Raw genomic sequence first — 19,802 nt, forward strand, 5'->3', positions numbered from 1 at the left:
TAGTGTTTCTCAAATGGAAACTTATCATACATTACATTTATAGACTTGAAATTCCCATAAACGTGGATAATTAAATCTGTTGAAATTTAACCGTAGGAAGTAGGCGGGAAAATAAAGCTTAATGTTTGCCATTGGATACAGCATAGACCCTCAAGAAAGGTTTTTTGGTCACAGTATCCGACCTTTAATTACAGATCAGTGTACAGCTAAGTCCACTGGCCGCCGAAGCATCCCATGAGCCTCTTGATATGCTGACTGAGTCAATTAAGTACTTCATATCGGAGAACTTTCCTTCGGTTGTAACCTGTAAACGTGTAGGACAAAATATTATTGCCGGGGAAGTGTCTGAATATATGCAACCTACATATTCACTCACGTCACTATACGAGAGAGTTACGTCACACTTGAAGAATGCTTTATGGATTGGCGTTTGGCATCTGGCATTGTCAGAAATATCCTTGCTTGTTTAGGGACCGTTCAGTTTTTACGGCCTGGGGGCGTCAAAATCTTGTCGCCGGTGTTCAAAAAAATATAGACCCCCCCTGCATTTTTCGTGAAAAAAGATGACCCCCTTTGTCAGGCGAAAAAATTTGATGGCACCCCCCCTCCCCCGCTGAAAAATAACCAAAACCCATATGTCAAATTTACCCGCACGGTTTTGATTTGAACTTCGGTACGCGGCGCACTCTATACGTGTAGCAGAGATGCCAGTGCACAAACTTCTCAGCCACATCCATGCAAATGTCTGTTAATAAGGACAACTGAAAGGCAATTTTTAACTTCATTTCCATAGACAACTTATGTCCATGGACATTGTATAAAGTAAACTTTATTGGAGTGGTTCGCCAAAGGCAGCCCTCCGGTTAAGAGGGTCATGGGCCATTACGTAAAGTCAACTTTATTCTAGTGGGCCACCAAAGGTGGCCCACCGGTAAAGAGGGTCGATCATGGCCATTGCATGAAGTAAGCCTAATTGGAGTGGGCCGCCAAAGGCGTCTGGCCGTTAAGAGGGTCATATGTAATACATAAAGTATATTTATTGTAGTGGGCCGCCGAAGGCGGCCCGCCGGTAAAGAGGGTCGATCATGGCCATGGCATATTGAACTTTATTGTTGGTATTATGTTTTTGGAAATGTGGTGACCCCCCTTTCCTACCAGTGAAAAAGCGATGACCCCCCCCCTTGCTGATTCCAAAATTACGATGACCCCCCTGGATTTTGCCGCCCCCCGGCCGTAAAAACTGAACGGTCCCTTATTCATGACTCTCTGACACATCTGAAATGCTTCGTTGCCAGGGGTTTACGACATTGTCTAGGCTTTTGTAGGATATGCCTAATTGCAAAAATATTTTCGTCTATTCTCCATTTTATAGTATGGCCTTGAAAAGAAGACATCTTCGAGTGAATTAACTTATTTTTCATGGATTCACTACAATAATGCATTCTAATCAAAAACTGTAGAAAGACGATTATGGAAATAGTGTTTCAACAAAATTTGCACATTGCTCTTGGGAGCAGGACTGTGGTCCCACCATTCCCAGATTTTCAATCGCATATCTGATTTGTGCAGACACACAAACCCCGAATACCAATTTTGCATTAAAGTTTGCCTTCAATTTTCGTGGTAATGCCATTTTTCGAAGGTGAGCACAACTACTAGAGAATATTCAAATACCCGCCACAAATATATGAAAGTAATCGTAAAAGCAAACGATATCGTCAGTTTACACAGTATAAGTAACCTGGGAGTGAAATATTGATGTTTAGAAAGGAATCAGGCCGAGTTTATTTGCAGAAACAATTCACAATACACGGACACACAACACGGGGTTGGGTAACCAACGTGCCTGCAAATCTGTGAGACTTCCAAGGTCATAGGCTGCAATGAATTCGTTTTCCCCAGATTTCCAAACTGTCACATTTTTGGGACTTTGGTGGCCACTTGTTGAGTAGTACACATCAAGGGTTCTTCTGTCACTCTCCGGTAAGGCTTCACGGTAAAAGATTCTCATACAACGCTGCTTGCTGTCACTTCCTACCAGGCTCATATTTCCGAAAGGATTGCTCCCAACTGGAGACAAATCGAGTGACACGACAATGTTAGCCGCCAGCATAAATGATTAACATGAATTGGATGGGGAGGGGGCGTCAGACTGTGAATGTGTTTTCACCATTAAAACGTTTTAGACCAAGAATGTGGGGGATTTACACGGGGATTGCTCGTCAAAAAAGCAAAGCATAAAATAGCAACTAAAATGACTTCCAGAACAAAAGAATAATATCTTAATATATGTAATTATTACATTGTACTTGAAGTAATTGTGATATATATATATATATATATATTATATATATATATATATATATATATATATATATATCACATATATCACATATCACAATTACTTCAAGTACAATGTAATAATACATGTATATATACACACACACACTTACACACATACATACATATATATATATATATGTTATATATATATATATATAATATATATATATATATATATAATATATATATATATATATATATATATATATATATATACATACAGATGTCCTCGAGCGAAATTACAGAGCCCGATGCTAAAAGCAGAGCGTTACAAATAAAGCAAATTATTTCAAGTACAAAATAATATCTTTGCTTGCGTTTTATGCATCCTGCAATCTTCTGACAAAAACACACATTCACATACAAACGCACACATAGATAGATAGATAGATAGATAGATAGATAGATAGATAGATAGATAGATAGATAGATAGATAGATAGATAGATAGATAGATGGATGGATAGATGGATGGATAGATGGATAGATAGATAGATAGATAGATAGATAGATAGATAGATAGATAGATAGATAGATAGATAGACAGACAGATAGACAGACAGACAGACAGACAGACAGACAGACAGACAGATAGATAGATAGATAGATAGATAGATAGATAGATAGATAGATAGATAGATAGATAGATAGATAGATAGATAGATAGATAGATAGATAGATAGATAGATAGATAGATAGATGCAGATGTCCTGATGGGAAATTACATTACTCGATGCTAAGGCTACCTCGATGATGGAAAGGCTATCATTTGACAGTTTGTATCCAGAACCTGACCACAAATCCCATTCGCTTCACGGTTTTTCAAGTCTGCACATTTTGCCAACTATCAGTATGTAGGAAAGTTACTCTCTTACCAAGACCAATGGAAGAATGGTCTACATGTTTTTCCCTATTATGCATACCTCATCCATCACAAATCAGTCCCAAATTGGTCATTCGAGTTACATACCCTGCAAATTCTGTATTCTATATGTGGAAGTAACTTCGCAATGAAAAGGGATAACTAAGGCTGCGCCGTAACAAATTTTCCCAACAGTTGGTTCTCTGAGCGAGACCGGGATATTCAAAAAAACACGGGTCTCAGAAAACTTGACTCTTACTTGATTGTAGTAGCTACGGTGCTTGATTGACGCATAGACCCTATTAAACAGTCTATGATCGTCACTACTAACACCATAGCACGGTTTACAAATCGGTGACGTACCTCTAGTGGACATTGCATAACCTCCAATCTCGTGTGCACGCCTCACTATGGATAAATCTGAAACCAACTCGTACCATTCACCTAGGTTTTTACAAAACTTTCCGGTCACAACAGAACCGAAGGACGCCAGAAGCCTGACAGTCGACTGTGAAAGTCCGCGCTTAGTGTCACATTCACTAGTGACAACTTCCCGGAGATTGCGGTAATCTTGAAGGTCCCATCGAAGTCTGGTCCGTACTGTTGGATTTTACGCCATAGGGAAGCGTTGAATATTTCATAAATCTTTACGTCAGCCTTATTCCATTGGTGAATTTTCTGTCGCAGATCTGGATCCAGGGTGGAGTGCTTTTTGCTCACCCTGCGGGCAATATATAGAATGTCCTCCATCTTCCAACACATCAGCCGCTTCAACAAGACAAGGGACTCATCGAAGTATTCTGTAATTATCACGAGGTCTAGTTCCCGTTCGAGCATCGTAAAGTAATTTTCAACAACATCAGGACTGTCATGATATCGGTTTTCTAATCCTAAGTGCCACGCCTGGCTATTCCTTGCCACTCGCCAGTCTCGCATACTATTTTTCATTCTTTTGTGATAATATTCTGGCTTTTTTAAAAACTCTCTCAACACCGAGGGCGCACATGCTGCATTCTTACAATTGACATATTTGCCAAGCTTGAAAAAGTTGAACGCAGATTCAAATTGGGCAGCAGGCTCGCGAACAGGCGCGATTAAAATGGTCCGCGGAGATTTGATACCCTGGTACAGCTGGGCCTCGTCCGAGGCGGTAAAGTGTAGTGTTCCGTTTTCTCTTTGTGTTAGGACACGATGTTTTCTGTTCACCCAAAAGGCGGGCAGTGAAACATTTCCAACAGATCCGTCGACGTGGTAGGTACCAAACGCTCCAGAGTAGCCCTCCCCCTCGTGGTAGACGATCTTCGCCTTGAACTGAACTTTGTGTTTCGTGGCAATTCGATTGAGCAGAGTGTCCACAGTTGTGCTGCCTGTTTTGCGGTTGAATATGTTTGCAATGTCGTACAGGGGGGCGCAATTCCTATCGTATGCGGTCATATCAGTGAGCCACGAGGGTCGAGAGTCCATTTTTTCCTTTTCCTCGATGACGTCAGAATCGGTGGTTGGGGGCTGGAAGGTGCTCCATGGGACAGTTCTGACTGCTGTCTGTTCGTTCGTATTAACTCTCCTGTAAGCGGGGCTATAAAAAGAAATTTGACACACACAAATTACAAACAAACAAATAGAATGTTGAAGTAAAATATTGTGATAGACAACTGCGAATTCACCGTAGGGGAGTCGAAAGTGATTTCTGGCAGGAGTTGCAAATGTACATTCTCGGTAATTGTATGACAAGAATTAGGTTTCCGTGTGATGACATTAACCCTTTGAGAACCGAAATTTTTCCCACCAAAATTTTAGTGCAACATTTTACCAATTATTATGAATTTTTCTGAATTTGTTTTGATAATGTTGGAGCACATGCACATTACATTTAATTAGCTACATTTTTTATCAAAATTTTGGCAAAGCTCTGAAAAAATTTGACTGGGGTAGGCCTATATTTTGATAAGGCGAAATTGACTTTGGCGCTCAAAGGGTTAACTCTCTTTTGAGCGCCCATAGGAAGAATTTCAGACCTAGTTTAAAGGCCTATTAGCTAGAACTTATGATGACATTTTCACTTTGTTTTATATACCTATTGCAAGTCTGTTTTACTCAGCGTAGCATGTTGAAACTCCAACTACTGTATTTAATTTGTCAACACAGCGTCCATAGGTGCGAAACGCACCAGTACTGGTATTGTTTACATTCCCAGTCCGGACCAGAATTCACTTGTCAACAGTATCAACGTAGCATATAAATGTACAGACTAAGTTTACAACCTCAACACTGTGTATCTTAACACGCTTCGTGGAGTAGAACAAGAAACTCTTGTTAACATCAGAAACACAAATAGTAAAACAATCATCAAAGGTTACAGTTACTGTATAGAGTTGTTGGTTATCGTGAAATAATCATCTAAAAAGGTTTTTGTTTTGCTTTTTGTCGTTGTTCGTGTTTTCACCTTCTATCGCTCAACATTATGTCAACCTACCTTTGCTTGTGCGCCGGTTCAACATTCACCTCACGGGACCTTAGCGTGTATTGCACAGCCGTCAGGCAAACCAGGGCGACTATCACGAGGTAGAAGTATTTTGACTATGGGAGACAGAAAATACGGAGGCAGGTACGCAGGGTGAGTGTCAATTCTCTGATATCGTAAGATAAGTTACACCTTTCAGTGTGCTGAAATTAACAACGTTCGTGTCAATAATGTGTCAATTATTACAGCGATGACGAAAAAATAGTTTTATTTTCAGGTAACTCTACGTGCTCATGCCTTACCATATGCATGTTGTTGACAGTGGTTGTACTTTGTCTAAGGTTTAACCCTCGTGTCTGCGCGTTGAAGAGCGGAAAGTTGACGCAGCGCGGCGCGCGCGTGTCTCCAAAACTGAAAAAAATCACGTGAGCCTGCTGTTTCGTTGTACGAAGTGGGTTAGTCTTCATTGAAAACCCAATAATTGGCTTCGACTAAGTGATGGAGTTCATATTACCTATAGAAACATATCGGGAGTGCAAATTTCCAGTATATCAGATCAGCAAATTATCATATTCAAACTCTGTCACTGAAATTGAACTTTTGTAAACGTAGAAAAAGAAACAATTTTCAAACTCAGCCAAAAACAACGAACAGCAAATCGTCGTCAAAGTGTCACGGTAAACTGCGAGCCTTACGAACACCTAAAAAAGAGTTAAGAGAAAAAAACGTGTTTCCAGAATTTATATGTCAACAACTAAGTTATATTATTTTACAAAATGCGGCGTTCAGTTGTGCCATAGACCCTCGAGAAAGTTTTTCTCGAGGGTCTATGGTTGTGCTGACATGGTTAATATTTTGCATTTCCAATTCAATTCACTTAAAGAGAAGATTGGATAAGAAAACTTACTTGGATCACAAAACAAAAAATAACGACCATGAGTTACGGCTATATAGCCCTTTTAAATTGCCATAATGCAATCAGCGTGTAAGTGCCACTGGCTACCTGCAGTGCAGTCAGTCCCAAAGGAACAACGATGTATACTTTCACATGGCCCTTGAATGAAATACTTTTGGTGACCTAACGTTATGTCACCGCCTCTCAGTGCTGAATACAAAGTATGTAGATACGGCCTCTCAGTGCTGAATACAAAGTATGTAGATAGTAGGCAAACAAGGGACAGCCGGTGAAATAACATGGCATTGTGTTTTATGTGCGTGCATGATTTTTATTCGACAGGACAATACAAAAAGATAGACAGTGAATCAGATAAGTGCTTTATCAATTGATGGCAAGCTTCAAAATTTTCACCATATTATTCCCTCATGACATCCATACATCCCCAATGCTCATCATAGCTTAACTCGTAGGATGACAGGGTGCATAGACACCAGACTTCTCCTGGCACGAATGGAAATTAAACGTCTCTTGCTTGATCGTAGAGACACAGTCTAACCGGGTAGACCGTGAACATGGTGACAATGCCAGTAATATGATTTCACATACATGCAGCAAGTATAGTATGCGGCCTTAAAATTCAAGGCGCCGAGTTCGGCCGGTTCATCCTAAAATGTAAACATGGCATGCGCGAAGCAAACCTTTAAGTGTACACATGGAGAAGGTCCGGAGAATGAAAATACAAGTGAAACAAAGAGAATGCCACATTAACATCTTTACATAACAATGCGGTCGTCGTCGATTTAGCTTTTTGTTGTCTATCAAATATTTAACTTTTAAGAGAGTAACCAGGCTGAAAAGCGCTTTCGCGATAACATCATACAAACGGTCTTATTTTCTCACCTTTAGCCACGGCATGGTATGGTCCGTCGACTCCGGAGAGTAAACGCGTTACCTAGAAGACGACAGGTATTGATTTACTTGGGTGACATTTATCTTCCTGTAGGTTAACAGGGGAGGAGGTCTGTGCAGAAACAACGGGTATACCACAAAAGACTGTCAATAAAGAGACACACATCTATGGTCGGCAACCCACTAGCTTACTATCTGGTTAGATCCCGTCAGTTGCGCTCAACGGACCGTGGGTGTTGTTCATCGGCGGTAACCACATCACTCCTAAGACTTTCACTCTTCGCCTAATCCTGCTTCGATGGTTTATTCTTCCCTGCTCTTGTTTCGAAAGATATTTTTAAAACCTTGAAAACAGTGCATGCATGGAAGCTGTCTTCAATTCAACCAGAAGACAGAAGATTACGTCAAACGTTCTTACAATGCAGAGGCAGAGGGTGATTGGTCGTACGTAAGCAAAAGGCGGTGACGTCACATACCTATTAGAATCGCCCACTTCTCCAGCAGGTGCCACAAGCCCGTCAACTTTCGACGAAGTCTAAGTTTCTAGATACTGACTACCTTTTTTTAGTAAAAAATGAGAAATCAGTCTCCGTGTGATGCACATATTCATGCAAAATCTGTATATTTAGGTATACAATATTCTTTTACATCGAGTTAATATTTACCTATGAGTCACGGGATAACATTTTACACGAACCTTTACACATTACAATCGGCCAACTTTTCACTGTCTCCCATGTAAACGATGCAAATATGCACGTAGTGAGGGAGAGAGAGAGAGAGAGAGAGAGAGAGAGAGAGAGAGAGAGAGAGAGAGAGAGACAGACAGACAGACAGACAGACAGACAGACAGACAGACAGAGTTCAAACTCGTCCAATTTCACCAACATGTTCTGTAAATCGCATGCGCTCATGGTAACGATGGCCTTGGTCTCTACAGGATCATTATTTGGCATTTGCTAAAACAACGTACGATTTACATTGAACACGATTGGAACTAATTTGGAAGAATTGGATCTTTAAAGTTCCCAAAGCACATACAATTCTTTGTCATACACCTTGTGTGTTGCAGGTGTGGATGAATATAACAATCTTCCCAAAGCCATCACGGACTCAGAGTCACTGACTAGTTTTAAGAAATCTTGTAATAACTTTCTGTATTCTATTTACTTGTCTGATGCCTCTTTTTCGTAGCTATTTGTACTTCTGTATTTTGTGTTTTCAAATTTGTGCATAATGTTTTTTAATCTATTCGATCTCCATGAAAAGAGGTGTTTCACCTATGGAGTTATGGAGTTTAAATATAGATTGATAATAATAATATTTTTCAAATTTCTCGAAAGTGTTGGGTGCCGTATAGCTGAATGTTGCAACAAATCGCTTATGAAAAACAAAGAAAAGCAGATGAGCTGATTTGCAGATTTGCAGACTGAACCGACATTAGTTCACTATCGATTTATCCCAAATTAGTTCAAATCGTGTTATTGATAAATGCAATATTTAGATAATGCTGGTTAAATATTTATTACGGTTTTATTTGCATACTCAAACTTTAACAACGCTCATTAATGAACTCTTCATACTTGAATACACAACACGAATATTGGGCGTCACATGATCTGCGTGAAGAATTGCTTTGGTAAAAATTCCAATATTTAAGACAAACATCTCTGGCACGCTGTAAATAACTTCTTAGCGAAGCCACTTAATAAAGTAAAAGCAAAGTGACTCTAGTACATCGTTGGTTGAAAGCGATCATTGATGCTGTAGATAATTTCGAAAATATTTGTATACTCTAGGGATGTGGAGGTTGTTCAAAATACAAACTATTCATACTGTGTGTTAGGACGTTCATCTGCAGCTTTAAAGTCACGGTTTGATTGGGACTTGAAAATTTCATCGCTTTCGGTATTCTGGACGTATACTCGGGATGATTTTAACACTTGGCTAATGACGCGTCCACAGAATAACCGCTGGTTATGTAAAAAGATGTTATACAATGTGATCACATGTGAAGGAATTTTATTCATAGCATATTGGCTCACGTCGTGACCTTCAGCGTCAGGAAGTGGAATAAATACCATGGAACATTCATTGCTATTCTATTTTTATTTTATTCAAACCATCATCATGTTCCTTCAGTTTAATTTCAAGATGTGCACGGAGTTCGTGCACGTCATGGCACGTTACGTATTGAAGAAGGACGGCACGTGCATAATAACTCATACATCCATTTCATAGCGTGCGTCCGAGCAAACCGCAACGAGACATGCCTGCGTCGTCTCTGTAATTTGATCCACGCCGCACATGTCAGAAATTGCTCACTGACAGCCACTTAATATACAATCTGTACAACATAGCGCACTGTATGCCTGACAGTCGACAGCTAGACGGTACCGAGTTAAACTCTGAATATTCGGCCGAACAGCAAAAACGTTGACAAACTTTGCATTTAAAGAAACTTCACTAGCTGTGACAAAACTAGGACGATCAGACATGCGCACCTGGGTGTTACTGATGGCGATGGTGGCCATCGGCCAAAACTACCATGAAATTCATGCCGAAGGTAAGAGTCCGTATACTAACATTTATTTCACCAACGACTCTTTCAACCTCTGGTACTTTCTTGAATCGAAAATCATGAGGTATCTAACATCCATTTTTAGAATACTATTTTTTCGAAATCGCCTGTTGACGAGGAAAAGAGTTTCCGAGGGAGACAATACCGAGACACAGAAAACACAGATAGACTTGCAACTGGCGTTATCCAGCATACCCCGGCAACAGACCCTCTGGGCTACATGATTTCGAAAATAATCAAAGCAATTAAAAATAAAGAACCAACAGTGTGATGTTTGAGTTTCATGATATCATCTAAAAATATGTAATTTTCCAATTGAACCGTAAATGCAATAACGCAATGTTTTTGATAACAGCGCGCTATTCAGTCATTTACCATATGACTTTCATCAGTGCCATGTTATAGACATATCTAGTGTTGTTGAATGCTTTTACATGATTGCATTGCAGAAGAGACTATTTTTAATCGGAGGGGGGGAGGCAGCTGCCACTACACAAGGGCATAAAACATTTTTGCGTGCCTGAAAATTATGCCAAGCTTCTGAGGCATGTCGTCGCTGAGTCAATAAAAATTAACGGTAACTGGTCATTTCAACTACTTTAAATGAGGGAGTTTTGCGTTTTGGTTTAGTTCTGAGGTGAGCTCATCGCGTGGTGTGATTACTTGCCATATAGCGACGCTCATATACTCCTCCTGGCACTGCTTATGGTCGATGTGCGGTCGGACTTATTTGTTGGACTGCGTTGAGCGTCGAAATACCATATTCAAACCCTTTTAAGGATTTTAGTATTTATTTATTTAATTGTAAGTGTGCTTGTTTGAGGGAAAACGCAATTTCGGTGTCTCTTCCAATTATATCATTTTCCAGGCAGAGCAAATGAAATGTGATCTCTTTATGAATTAAAGATATTGAGTGCTTCTCAGCATTCTAAAGTAAGAAAAGAGATTATGCAATTGTTCTTCTAAACACTGAGTCAACAAACACAAAATCACAAAGATCATGTGACAGAATTAATTCCAAATTCTTTATCATCACCCCAAAGCATTATTTTGTTGTGTTGTTTTGTTTTTGTTATTTTTCGCTTTCATAAGCCGAGATATGGCGGGAAATACAATCTAAGAGTTGATGAAACGTCGATTATCATGAACTCATGAATATCCTTCACCCTGTAAAACAATTCTGATTTTTTTTCCTTCGTAGCACTATCATTGCGATTAGTAAGCAAGTTAGCTTTTCGACCTCGACATGAAAAGCCAATTGTGTACACGTACGACAGACGACAGACTTATTATTGCTTTACGTCATTCGCACACCTTAGGACACTGGGCCCAAACTACCTCGGGTTTTCTTTAGGTCATTTCCATGGCTGTGAAACAACATGACCCGTATCGTTGACTTGTAAAATACTTGTAAATCATTACGAGCCTAGTATTATTCAGTCTTGCCAAATTGTCCGGGTGGGAGTGGGGCGCTGGGGATCTGATGACAAGAACAGCGACATCCACATGTTGTGATCTCTACAGACAAGTGTGAAATCAGTAGCGCGTGTTCAGCACAGAGTTCAAACTGGAGTTAGACAAGCAGTCTATCTTTACGTCAAATACGTTAAGTGACACAAATATCTCAACAGGCTGACAGGTTAAGAGCGATCGCTCAGACGACACAAACCCATTTTCTGCAGACTGCAGCTGTTTGGACTTGCTTCAGTGTTGGCAGCCCATTAACATCATCGTGGCTTACATTAACACAACGGGACAACTTTCCACCTTGTTAATGTCGGATTTAATTCAACGATAAAGTGGCAACTCTAGTTTATGACCGAAACGTGTTTGGAAAAAATGAAACTTGAATATATTAATAAGCTGACGAGTTCAAAGACTCATCAGTATCCATGCCTTTCTCCATGGAAATTGCATTCATTTTTCGATTATACTATACGAACTTACGTATGAGGGAGTTCGAAATTCCAGCAGCGTTATTCTTAAATATGCGTTATATTACAGTTGAGGTCAATAGGGAATAGCTACTGTGCGCTACACAAGAGACAAACAAATCGTTTCTTGTTTTGAGAAAGTAAAATAGATAAATTGCTTCAAATGGGAGTGACGAACAGACAGACAAACAGACAGACAGACAGATAGATAGACAGACGAACAGAAAGATTGACCGATCTACAGACAGAGTCTGAAGAAAATAAAATAGATAAGTTGCTTCCAGTGGAAGCGACGGACAGACAGGCAGACTATATATAGATACAGACAGACAGACCCCCGACCGACCGACCGAAAGACAGACAGATAGCTATATAGATAGACAGACAGGACAGACAGACAAACACACAGCCAGCTAAATAAATAGTTATACAGACAGATAAAATGGTGAATATGAAAGCATTGAAGGACAGAAGGGCAATATTGACATTATGTATTTGGTTAATTCAGCTGTAGGAATGTGGAGCGATTATCGCAGTTCAGCGATCTGGCCGTTCACCTTACATATAAGCAGATCTTGCCAAGGGCACATGCCAATGTACCATAGCCTATGACACTGGTTTTAAAATAAACAAAAAGGCAACAGGAATCTTTCTACGACTGAAAGAAAAAGTCAGTCATCCCAACGATATAGACGGAACACGTTTTGTCTATCAACAACATTAAAATAACATACGCTGTACGTATGGTGTTGCTGTATGGAGCTTTTATTCCAATGGTTCACATACAGCAATAGTTTTTAACTATTCATCGACAGTTTCACAGGATCACGTTAATGATAGACCCTCAAGGGTCTACGCCTACATTAAACCGTTTAATCAGAACACTGTGCTGATAGGCCCCATCACTTTTCGCCTTCTTTTGTTAATTCCAAGAGTATCATCCTCGCTTCCGGAGACAGGCTGAAGACAATGACAACACGACCAGTGTGACACCAAGCCAGGACAGAGATCACATAAGGGTGACATCTATCTTGGTAAGCTTTACAGTGAACACGTATATGGATCTGCTATATGACGACTGAATGGTAATAAAAGATTACAGAAGTCCACACATTCGCTTTATCTCTTTTTCCTGATACAAAATTCTTATTAACAAGACGTGGATATGGCGGCATTTCCACTGTCGCTTATTCTCTGCTGTTCTCGTTGACTGTTGGTAGAGATGCGATAGCAGCTGGAAACGACTAAGTGTAGAACATCGGAATCAGACGATTCTAATCAGATTGTCTATTACCAAGACCTGTATACCTGTATGAAAACGATCATCAAGTGTCAATTATAACTTTTTTTCTCTGAAATAATTGTTTCATTGTTTTCATTGTTAAATATACAGGACTCTTACGTTTTATTGTAGCTCTTTATCCTGAAAGTAGTATCCGACTTCATCAATGCCGGTCAAGTAATCATTTTGATACCAACAGTCAAAAGAAGTAGGCTGATAATTGTTTTGAGAAAGAGAATCGCAGAGTTATTGGTAGTCAGTGCCAGTTGCTTGAATGTGGTATAGAGTCTGACATAAATGCCGTAAATAAGTGGTGTGAAAACTCGTGTTGGCTTATTGGCCGAGCCAGCGTTTTTTGTATCGAGTGTTCTCTTCCCATCCGCTCAGGTTTCGCCCTTTCTAATGGAGAAAGAAGGAACTTCCCAGGGTAACGCCAGATATGAGGGCTACATCGCTGATGTATTGCGTCTGGTGGCAGAGGACTTGGCCTTCGACTACACATTGACCCTCGTTGCCGATAACAAGTATGGCAGCTTCAGAGACGGCAATTGGAGTGGTATGGTCGGGGAGCTGATCTCTGGGGTGAGAAAATTTAAAAACTAACGATAACGACACAGATTGCAGATGGAAGATGCTATCGATTTGTACGTGGCCATGGACACAGGCTTTATATGACATGCTAAAAAAGTCAATTCGATATTGAATTCAACGTTTTCTTCATTGCCTTCGAACGACTCATATTGCACATGTTGAAGTTACGAATTATGAAAATGGAAGCAATTTATAAAATATTTTAGCGGCAGAGGGATAAAAGTGCGGTCAAAAGCAAAGATGACCCTGGCGTTACAGTCACTGAGAAAAGTACTCATGGTAAAAGAAAACGAAAAAAGGTAACATAAAAAAATTGCACGTCAAGTCTTACTTTTTGAAAACAATAATTTAAGAAACATAAAGGACAAGAAACAGAGTTATTTATTTGTGTGTTTGTTTATCTATCTTTTCATTCATATCATTCATTCATGTACTCATTCACTCATCCGCTTACTCACTCACTCGCTCAGGCTCGCTAGCTCAGTTATTCATCATTTATTCATAATACATATATTTTTGGCCTGCAAACTGTACACCAGAGCATGAACTAAGAATCCGTTTTCCCAACAGGACGCAGATATGGCTGCCGCTCCGCTGACGATAACGAGTACTCGTGAAGAAGTGATCGACTTTTCCAAGCCGTTCGTTGCTGTCAGCGTACGAGTTATACAGAAGAGGCCTTCCGTCGAGATGGCCGGCAACTTGTTCGCCCTCTTCGCTCCCTTTACCGTCGGCGTGTGGATATGCATCCTCGTCGCCTACTTGGTCGTCGGCCTGGTCATCTACTTCCTGGCCCGGGTCAGTCCGTACGAGTGGCGGGCCCTGGCGAAGCGCGGCAAAGTTTCCGGGTACAAAGGGAGGCACTTCAATCTGATGAACTCGTTTTGGTTCACCTTCAGCGCGCTCACATTCCAGGGCTACCATAAGGCGCCGCGCTCGATAGCCACCCGCGTCCTCAGCGGTTTCTGGTTCTTCTTCGTCATTGTTATCCTCTTCGCATACCTGTCAAATCTATCGCCCTTCCTGACCGCTCAGAAGACGACCAACGCCATACAGAGCATCGAAAAGCTCTCCCAGCAGACGACGGTTCGCTACGGCGCCATTCGTGACGGGGCTACAGCCACTTTCATCGAAAATTCAAATATAGAAATTTACCAGCAGATGTGGCGTGCCATGATCTCACACACGCCCTCAGTGTTTGTAGAGTCGGAAGAGGAGGGAATACGACGCGTTCGTGAGTCCGAGGGGAAATACGCCTTCATTGGAGAAAGTCAGTCCCTGGAATACCTGGCTTCCAGGCCGCCTTGCGACCTGTCTTTCGTGCCAGGACACATCTACATGAGGTCGCACGGGTTTGCATTTCCGCAGAATTCAACATTGCGAGACCGAGTCACCATGGCAATTCTCAAACTACGAGAGGAGGGAATACTGGAGGAACTCCACAGGAAGTGGTGGTACGGACCATGCGACTTCCACGACACCACAGCCGACGTCGTGTTGCGACCCCCAGCGGTGGCTATCACTCTGGGTAACATCAGCGGCGTGTTCATCATCCTCCTGATCGGCATCGCCCTCAGCGTTCCGTTGGCGCTGTGTGAGTGGGTTGTCTACAACTCAAGGGAAGAGAAGAAGAAGGAAAAGCAGAGGGTGAGTAGTTGCATGCTGTCGTTATGGTAACATCGTCTGTGAACGACAAATGAGGTTTGTTCATTTGTTCACAGGCCTGAAGTCGTGAAGAGGAATGGCAGTGGTTCAATCATAGTGCAAAGCTTGACGTTATTAAATGAAATTAATGTCACAAAAACATTTGGAAAGGTAAACTTGCAGATAGAGAAAGTTATTATAAAGCAAACGCAGTCATAATGTTATTGATTTTTTTTTAATTTATTTTCAATTTGGTAATCGAACCTACGATTCAGATCTACCATGCTACCTCTATCAAACCATAGACCCTCGAGAAAAACCTCGAGGGTCTATGATCAAACCAAGACGATATGAATAATTTATTATACATTGTACGTCACACCTCACACAGATCCTGAAACTTTCTCTCGAGAGTTACAGTGTTTTACACCCAAATGCCAGTAGGTATACATGAAAAACCTCAAACCGTTCGGTCTTGTATCATGTGACGAAGTAATCATGTGATCTCGGGTATTCCTACAAAATTAGTAAACTCAACCTTTTCAACCCCCGGCCCCCACCATTCTATGTAGACAGGTCGACCATCACTTTTGATATCGATGGTTTCGGGCCATACCATTGTGGTGAAAGGGTAAACAACCTCGTACAACACATCGAGGTTACACATAAGTGGGTGTCAAAACCGATTGAATATCGGGAAGAACTTGCAACCGTCGCTAGCATCTATACTCACTTATTTCAAATTTCTACAATTGATGCCTACAAATGTAATTATATTCACCTGCTTTCTCTATTTTCCTCTTTTTATTGCACCAGTTTTCTAACTTTTCATGTTTTATTCCAGAGGAAAAATGTACCGAAGGCCGAATCAGGAGCACAAACCGAATCGTCCGGCGTGTAGGTTTGACCACTGATGAACTACTGAATAGAAAAGTCTTCAACAGTGTGTTGGCGATGGCCTACTTTTAACGTTATTGGTTTGAAAGTTTTGGGTTGTTGAAATCTGAAATTGTAACTTAGGCATTTTGGATGTATTCAAACTTTTACAAATTTTTGTGCGTGAAGATGGGAGTTGATTAAGTATATGGTGTATAATGACCTGGAAAATTGAGCACACTGTCTAGCGCCATCATGCTTTCGACGGGGGAAAGTTTCGTTCATGCTTGATTTCCCTCAGACCCAACACAGTGCATACATGACTACAGAAGCTTTGCCACGAAAATAGAGGGAATACGTTTCCAATCCTTCTACCCATTCATGAGATTGACTTCTAGTCTACTTTTGCCAACCTAACTAAAACAGTGTATTGAGTTATATAGTTAGTCAGTTAGTTAGTTAGTTAAGTTTATTATAGTGACATGAGATATCCATGGTTCAAAGAGTATACAATGCAGCATAAGGTTAACACCTCCCAGCCTAATGGGCAAAGTCAAATTATAGGTCACGAGGACATTGTTGGCAGAAATCAATGTGCATTCAAATATTCACATATAAACGCTCTTTTCTCCTTGTAAATGCATGTTCAATGAACTTTGATATTCCCCTAACATTTCTAGACATCAAAACTTTTCATTTCTCAGTATCTGATGTCAAAGTTTGATAATCAGTATTTGAATACATTTCCCTCAAATCGTCTTAAAGATTGCAATGGAATAGAAAGTGCGTCTCATTTTCTATAGCATTTTGATTACAGGAAACAGACTCTATTGTCAACAGCTTCTCCCCTATATCTTCCAGTTTCTGTTCGTAAAGGCAAAACACTGGCTCTAAATTGAGCCAATAAAGATCGCTGTCTACGAGACAGAAACATCGACACATAGCATTCTAAATTATAATCAGTTTTAAAGAGCACATATGTTCTTAGTTTTGGTTTTCGATTTACACTTTCACACCAAGCAGTTGAATGTTCAAGTCGCAAACGACTTGAGGCAAGACTTAAGCTTACATGAAGTAGTCCATCTGTATCAAAATTCAGGTCATCAAAAATATTACATACATCAGAAAACCAATTGGACTGCTGAAGAGCATAGTCCCAGAGAAATATTTTCTTTGTTAATCTATTTCCATCAAGATTTACAAGATGATTCCAATATCATAATCTGAGTATCCAAGTGTATCTTCGCACCTGACATGAATTTCAACCTATGTCACCAGATATGGCATCAATTGGTGTAAATCTATGAACCCCTAAAAAGAACCGTAAAGCATGGTTTTGAATCGAGTCACACTTTGGATGTTTAACCCCAAATAGCAGAACCATAGTCTACTATTGGGGCTACACATGAATTGCAAAGCTTTGTATATGTGCTAAAACCCATATTTTAAAGAATTTTGAACTTTGAAATAATAAACCCAAGTGCTCTATTGGCTGACTCAGCCAGATAAGATGATGTAACAGAGAAGTCTAAAAATTCATTGAGTACAATGCTTAGGTATTTGTAGTTATCAGTATAATTTAAAATACTTTCACCTATATGAAATTGAACATCACTTCTGTTATAACCTGGTTTTCGAAAGTGAATCACCTTTGATTTGAAGTTATTTATGTCAAGTCTCCATTTTGAACACCAGACATTTACATGATCTAACATGAACTGCATATCAGTTTCATTGTCAGAAATTATAACAACATCGTCCGCATACATAGATTAGAATAGATTAGAGATATCGAGTGGCTATATTTCTGTAATTTCATATTAATCGGTAGTGTTTGTAATTTGTGACGAAAGGTCCTCTCACGGATTTCAATCAAGAAATTCGATTTTCCTGATTTAGGACCCAATCAACGTACAACTCTTTCATTTGGACATTGTTACCATTATTACAAACGTTGTTCACATGGGAAAGGTCAATCATAACATTCTAGTAGCGACTAACTTATAATGAGTGGTGAATTTGCAATTGTCTCCGCCCAACTCTGCTGCTTGATACGCGAGTAACATTGACGTAATGTCTGCTTGTGGTTAGCTAAAATTGCGTTATCAAGTATTTTATATATATATATATATATATATATATATATATATATATATATATATATATATATAAATCTAAACCATAACATTCAAACCTATATCATCCGATATTGCTAATCTTTAAATTTTTAATGATTATCCAACAACGTCGTTTTAAATTGTGCCCGCGTAGTTTATGTTGTGCAAATGCGTTAGCGATTTTCTGAGTGTACTTATACGATTTTAGACAGCGACATTAAGTGGAAGATAAATGTTCATTAAGCAAATAAAATGCTATGGAAAATAATTCAATTGGTCCATTCATTATTGGCAAGTAGGCAATTTTTTGTTTTACCGAGTCAGGGACAGCTTGGGTATTGCGTTCTTGCCTCATTGCCTCCCCCCCCCCCCGGTACAATAGTATGTTCGATTTACGATATATGAATATTCATCATCCATATGAAGTCACGTTCATTGCCAACTAAACTCATCGAAGGGCCACTAGTCGTAACAATTGATCGTGTTGTCATTATTGGTGTTTCAGAAAACTAGTACATGATTTTCTTCATCTTCCAAAGTAAAGTAAAAAAGGCAGTAGCCTGACCAAATTACCAAGGGGGACAGAACCTAGATTAGCTCGGATTTGGACAATTTACATAAATTTACATATTGTGGAAAATTCTAGGGTGGGGGATAGCTCCTCCCATCGCAGGCTTCGGCCCTATAAACACAATCATCGCTCATGATATGTCGTGCTCTTGTTGACTAAAATGAATTCTAGTTCGGATGACAAATTAGTTGTCAAGTCATGACAGTAAACATTATGTCCATACAGGTATTAGAATAAGATACTGCACCTTGAAAAATGAACAAATGTAATGGGAAATACATCGAAACATGCTTACGCCTGACATTCGGATTCTAAAACTTTTACAGTACCTTTTTGGTCTATCACTTATGGGGGCTTAAGTTTTTTGAAAAATCGACAGTTTATTTTTCTCTATAGAGTTAACACAGGGATGGCAGCCATTTTGAATTTCAAATATCGGTAAATGATTTCTCTAGTACCAAACTTTGCACAGTGACCCTCTAGTTTTTCGTTTCTTTTGTACCAGAACTTGCACGATGACCCCGATTTTATTGTTGATTTAGTAAGAGAATGGTCGAAAGTTTCACCGTGCAAATTTAGGTACTAGAGAAACAAATTACCCAAGATTTACCGATATTAGAAATTCAAAATGACCGCCATTCCTGTGTTAACTCTATGGAGAAAAGTAAAAATTTTCGAATTTCGAAAAACTAAGCCGGTGTAAAGTTTTCTTTCACCGAGAGCTTTAAAATGAA

At 39.8% G+C, this 19,802-nt stretch overlaps 2 protein-coding genes across 5 annotated transcripts in view; one reads left to right on the forward strand and one right to left on the reverse strand.

Annotated features, from left to right (window-relative positions):
* LOC139138859 (galactosylceramide sulfotransferase-like) overlaps nt 1–7,879 on the reverse strand; it is an 8,897-nt gene extending 1,018 nt beyond the window's left edge. The window contains exons 1-6 of one of the 4 annotated variants that reach the window (XM_070707421.1): nt 7,665–7,879; nt 7,464–7,515; nt 5,678–5,781; nt 3,568–4,780; nt 1,847–2,070; nt 1–304 (exon numbers count right to left, since the gene is read on the reverse strand). The exon at nt 1–304 is cut by the window's left edge and continues 1,018 nt beyond it. In XM_070707421.1, the coding sequence (XP_070563522.1) occupies nt 3,673–4,780; nt 5,678–5,781; nt 7,464–7,478 (1,227 nt within the window). In that variant the 5' untranslated portion in view covers nt 7,479–7,515; nt 7,665–7,879 and the 3' untranslated portion in view covers nt 1–304; nt 1,847–2,070; nt 3,568–3,672. Of the gene's footprint in view, nt 305–1,846; nt 2,071–3,567; nt 4,781–5,677; nt 5,782–6,572; nt 6,818–7,463 lie in introns of those variants that run through there. The other 3 variants (XM_070707420.1, XM_070707419.1, XM_070707418.1) reach the window with 3 other exon arrangements.
* A 1,930-nt stretch (nt 7,880–9,809) lies between these two features.
* On the forward strand, nt 9,810–18,765 carry LOC139138860 (glutamate receptor 1-like). The gene is made up of 5 exons (XM_070707422.1): nt 9,810–10,038; nt 12,921–13,021; nt 13,657–13,851; nt 14,431–15,507; nt 16,349–18,765. The coding sequence occupies exons 1-5, from the start codon at nt 9,969–9,971 to the stop codon at nt 16,403–16,405; spliced, it is 1,500 nt and encodes a 499-aa protein (XP_070563523.1). The 5' UTR covers nt 9,810–9,968; the 3' UTR covers nt 16,406–18,765.
* The last annotated feature ends 1,037 nt before the right edge of the window (nt 18,766–19,802 follow it).

This window comes from Ptychodera flava, chromosome 8 (assembly GCF_041260155.1).
Source record: "Ptychodera flava strain L36383 chromosome 8, AS_Pfla_20210202, whole genome shotgun sequence".
Taxonomy (NCBI): domain Eukaryota; kingdom Metazoa; phylum Hemichordata; class Enteropneusta; family Ptychoderidae; genus Ptychodera; species Ptychodera flava.

Excerpts from the sequence above, each read along its gene's own strand:
- LOC139138860 (XM_070707422.1), top strand. The coding sequence starts at position 9,969 with ATGCGCACCTGGGTGTTACTGATGGCGATGGTGGCCATCGGCCAAAAC. Across the intron at positions 13,022-13,656 it reads TAAGGGTGACATCTATCTTG|GTTTCGCCCTTTCTAATGGA; the intron begins GTAAGCTTTACA and ends CCATCCGCTCAG. Across the intron at positions 15,508-16,348 it reads AGAAGAAGGAAAAGCAGAGG|AGGAAAAATGTACCGAAGGC; the intron begins GTGAGTAGTTGC and ends GTTTTATTCCAG.